The following is a 4,854-nucleotide window of genomic DNA, read 5'->3' on the forward strand; positions in this document are numbered from 1 at the left end:
ACTAAATTCAGCAAAACGAAATTACACAAAGTACACCAACAGCAAAATATCTGAATAACCTTTATGCTGCACGATGTACGGACCTCATTCATTGTTTCCATCCTTTCCAACTTTTACCTCCATCTTCCACAAAAGCACCAAAGAAAGCCAGACCACACAGATGACCAACTACAATCTCAAGAGGAAAAACTACCGTAGCACTCCCTGATGATATCATTAAGAAAAAATAGAGCAATAATTAGTTGTTTGTTCATCAATATCATTAAAAGAAAATCAAAAAAAGCAATAATTAGTTGTTTTTTCATCAATTTCAATGTGCTCATGCATGCATTACAGGCAACGAAGTACAAAAAAGCTACCAAACAGTAAATATAAATTAAACTCGTTTAAAAGAAAAAGCATGATTATTTCTACAAGCCAATTAATGGTAATGACAAAAAAATTACCTGAAATTGCACCAACTGATGCCCTTCAATATATGATAATCTTCAGGTTCTCATTTCCATAATTTTTCTGTGTTTCTTCAATTTCCCGTACTAAAGATTCGACACCATTTCTACATAAATTCACCGTAATTGTTTCAAGAGCAGATATACGCCCTAAACAAGCAGGCACCATTTCCAAATTAGAAATTCCGTGGAGTTTTAATTGCTGAAGGCACGGGAAGTAATCATCACTGTCAGGGTCTGTCTCTGTCCACTCAACAATCACTACATATTCCAAAGTCAAGACCCTGAGTTTAGGGAATCCTCCTTTCATCAGCTCCCATTTTTGGCCCTCCATTGACTGGTCTCTTAATTTGAGGACTTCAAGATTGGGTAGTCGTTCAATCAATGACATTTTTCTACAGGGAAGACCCAGAGCTTGAAGACTCAACTCTTTCAAATTCATGGGAAAAGAAAGCTCAACATGTTCCCGTGAACCTAAGAAGCTGTAGCCCCCTAAGGTGAGTGACTCTAGGCATTCTAGTCGACTCATGTTGCAGCACACTCTATTTTTTTCCCCACAATTGAAAATTTTAAGTTGGCGAATGTTGGGAAACCTTCTCAATATGGTCTCTCCCTCTTGATCAAGATAAAGACGCAGAGTAGAGAGTGTGTCTAAATTGGGTAAAGTGGAGAGGTTTTCAACAACGTTGTCGTTGGAAGAAAGACGAATAACAACGAAGGATCTTATATGTACATGCCTCAAGTTCTTCATGTTCCAAATGCTATCTGGCAATGAAACCATCCAGGGAGAATATAGACAAAAGGTTTCCAAATGCGAGAGCTTGGCTATAGATGGTGGGATGAATTCCATTTTCCAAGCTCTAAGGGCTAAGTACCTCAAACAAAGAAGTGATTCGACTTCAGTTGGAAGCTCCTTCAGCCTTAGGATAATGCCCTCTAAATTCAATACTTTAAGATGTTTGTAGATGCAAAAAAGGAATGAGATGTTACGCAACTCAAACTTATCTTCCGGAGTAGCATCATGGAATAGCAGAGCATCTAAATGTGGACAAAACAGCTTTGACTTTATAAAATCTTGTCCACTGGAGCAAATGGACAACCGAGGTAGGTTGGGAGGCTCATTAAAGGTAGAAAGCTCATCATATCCTCGCAGGACCTGAAGAAATTTCTTTTCTTTCGCCTCAGTCTTACAGAACTCAAATATCAAATCGTGAATGTAACAAGTTTTGACTCCACCAATGGATCTGCTTTTACTTACCATAACTAAGTTTCGACCAATAAGGTCCATCAGATATTCTTCTGCAATGATCTCTGATCTCTTTCCTTCAATTTTTTCCACGAATCCTTCTGCAACCCAGAGACGCATCAAATTCTTGGCACCAATTTTTTCATCTTCTCGAAAGGCAGCAAAATACAGCAGGCAAGATTTCAAGTGATATGGTAAATGCTCATAACTGAGCTCCAACGACTTCTTGCACTGGTCTGTGCCAGACACCATGGTTAAAGTTAAACTTTTAGCAAATTCTTCCCAGACCAAAATATCAAGCTCCATAGTTGCTAGGACTCCAGCTACAACAAGAAGTGCAAGTGGCAATCCCTTGCACTTTTTGGCAATCTCCATTCCCAATCCATGCAATGCTTGAGGACAATCTTCTTTTCCAAAAACTTTCTTCTGCAGTAATTCAAAACTTTCTTTCTCACTGAGTGGGCGAAGATTGTGAGGTTTCCCTCCATATTCAACCTGTGAAGACATATTAGAAGATCGACAAGTGAAGATGATTCTACTTCCTTTCTTGTCATCAGGGAATGAAATTCTCAGCTCATTCCATACCTTAATGTCCCAGACATCATCAAAAACAACAAGATACCGATTCTCCTTTAGCTTTTTGTAGAGCTTTTCAAGCAACGCATGTTCATCCAGATTTTTTAACTGATCATACATCCTGGAATGTTTGCCATCAGAGCACAAAATTTGAAGTAACACATTTTTCATGTTATAGGCTTGAGAAACAGTACACCAAAGACGAATGTGGAAGTTACAGATTACTGAACTATCATTGTAAACTTTGTTGGCTAAAGTCGTCTTACCAAGCCCAGCCATTCCCACAATGGGAACAATTTCCACCTGTTCTGGTCCCCATATAAGTCGTTCAATTACTTTTGCTAGCTCATCATCAAAACCAACCATGACTTCATGGGCTATTGGCATTTTACCTTTTGATAGCATGCGGCTGGAAGTTTTGCTAACTTCTGGTGCTCTTAAGCTATGAAAGGAAGGAATGCTTTCAATAACGCTTGAGCCACTGATCTGATCCTTAAAACGCTTGATATAGATGTTGGTATTAGCCAGCATATCATAACAGTCAAGGGCCTCTGTGGATTCTGAGAAGCAAACTTCTCCTTCTTTCACTCTGTTTAGAGAAGGCAAGCAAATTATAATGCCTGCCTCACAAAGAAGAGCACCAATTTTTTTGTTTTGTTCATCCATCTTCTCCTGCTTCTCCCTTAAAATACTTCTCAAGAACCTCAGTCCTGCATAGAGTATTCGCATTTCATGTTTCATAGAATCCATGAAGCTAGAGCTGTAGCATAACAGCTCCCAGAGACAACTTATCAGAGAATCATTGAAGTTGTTCAATATCTGCTTATCCATCATTCTATCATGCAATGATTTTGAGGATCTTGTAGCTCTAAGAACTTCCATATAAATCTCATAGACTTGAAAATCAATAGGTGTGATTTTCCGTTGTTGCTCATATATCATGGAGCAGAACTCAGGATTGCAGAACTCATCATCCCAACAAGAACACATGTATGAGAGGTGTGCTGCGTTCAAAGCCACCACTTCAAAGTGAGCCAACAGCAAGGCAGGAGTATCTACAGTTCCTCGCAATTTGGCAAAGGGAATGAAGCTTTTCAAGAATGTTAGCTTTGCTTCAAGGGCTTGGACTTGAGCACTAACTTGGGGATCCATTTCAACAGTACACAAATCGATAGTTGTTAAATCCACTAGATTTTGTAGAATGAGGTCTATAAATTCCATTAGTTCATCAACTGGCATGCAAGAATTTGATTCCAATGATCTGCTGCTTTCCAAAGTAAAGTAAACTTGAATGATTTCTTGCTTAAATGATTTGATCTGTTTCAAAAATTTAAAAAACACTTCATCGCCAACATCTTGTATGCCACGTGCATCAGATTCCAACATAAGGCGAAGAGAGTGAATGTCCTCCTCATATTGGTGAACGGTATCTTCAATGCAAGATAAAAAGGATGCAAGACTCACCTTCTTCCCAACAATCTCAGTTTCCTGTTGCAAATCATTGCTGTAGCTCCACTTTCTTGCACACATAACAAATGTTTTGAGAAATGTTATATCCAGGTACGCAGCTTCAATTTTGAGAAATGTTACACCCAGGTTGTCCACAAGCAACTTTAGATCAAGGCAGACACGATCGACGCTGCAAGTGGAGGCCACGTCCATCTGTTGTGTAGGGATTTTTCCTTAGTTTCACTCTCAAATTTTAAGGGAGAAACAGATATCGCCGACTGCAGAGAAAGCAGCCTGAAAATTTTTTTTCTGGTGGGAAGGTGAAGAAGAGAAATGAGACAATAAATTATTCGACAGGCAAACGGATCAAGACCAAGGAAGAACAGATCAATCAACAAAGTTAACGAGAGAGAGCGGTCAAATAATCTGGAAATGATTGAATAAAGTAAAGAAATTTTATTGACTACTACTGCATTTTTTAAAATTGAAACTATCAGAAAGGGAAGAAACAGGGGGCGGAAAGAAAATTCAGTTGAACTTGGAGACTCGTGCAAGTGGCGCATGCGAACCTTTCACAAGTAGTGGACCAGTGGTGGGTCCGGTTTCACATAATAGAATATTATTAAATTTTAAAAATTTCGGTAAAATATGGTAAGTTGGTGGATGGTATAAAAAATCTGACACGGGATGGCACGGTGGGTGCAGAAATTATCTTAAAAAATGTAATTGGCCGTCGCGCCATGTGATCGCCTGCTGCAGCAGCGTTTTTTTTTTTTATTTTCTTTTGAGTAAGCGTCGCACGCCTACATGGCACGACGGGCAGACATCTGTCAAAAAAGTTTGATCAGAATATCTGCAGCCTTTGACCGTCGTGCCAAGTGGTTCTGCTGATAGCTTTTTTTCATGCTTGGTTAGGGAATAGGCCTGTTTGGCAAGCAAGTTTTTTATCAAGTTTGTCTGCTACAAGTTTTTTAACAATTTTAATTATAGTACTTTCAAAAAATTTTTCAAAATTTTTAAACTATACACCTCAAAATATTAAAAAATTTACATGCTTCAAAAATTTTTTCTACAACTTCTACAGTAAACTACAATAAAGTTTTAAACAAATACTCAAAAAACTCATTTACCAAA

At 38.5% G+C, this 4,854-nt stretch overlaps 1 protein-coding gene across 1 annotated transcript; it reads right to left on the reverse strand.

Annotated features, from left to right (window-relative positions):
- Positions 1-471: 471 nt before the first annotated feature.
- On the reverse strand, positions 472-3,423 carry LOC113766135 (putative late blight resistance protein homolog R1B-17). Its single transcript, XM_027310355.1, has one exon. It carries the CDS (start codon positions 3,421-3,423, stop codon positions 472-474), a length of 2,952 nt encoding a protein of 983 aa, XP_027166156.1.
- Between the last annotated feature and the right edge of the window lie 1,431 nt (positions 3,424-4,854).

The sequence above is a fragment of the Coffea eugenioides genome, chromosome 3 (genome assembly GCF_003713205.1).
Source record: "Coffea eugenioides isolate CCC68of chromosome 3, Ceug_1.0, whole genome shotgun sequence".
NCBI lineage: Eukaryota > Viridiplantae > Streptophyta > Magnoliopsida > Gentianales > Rubiaceae > Coffea > Coffea eugenioides.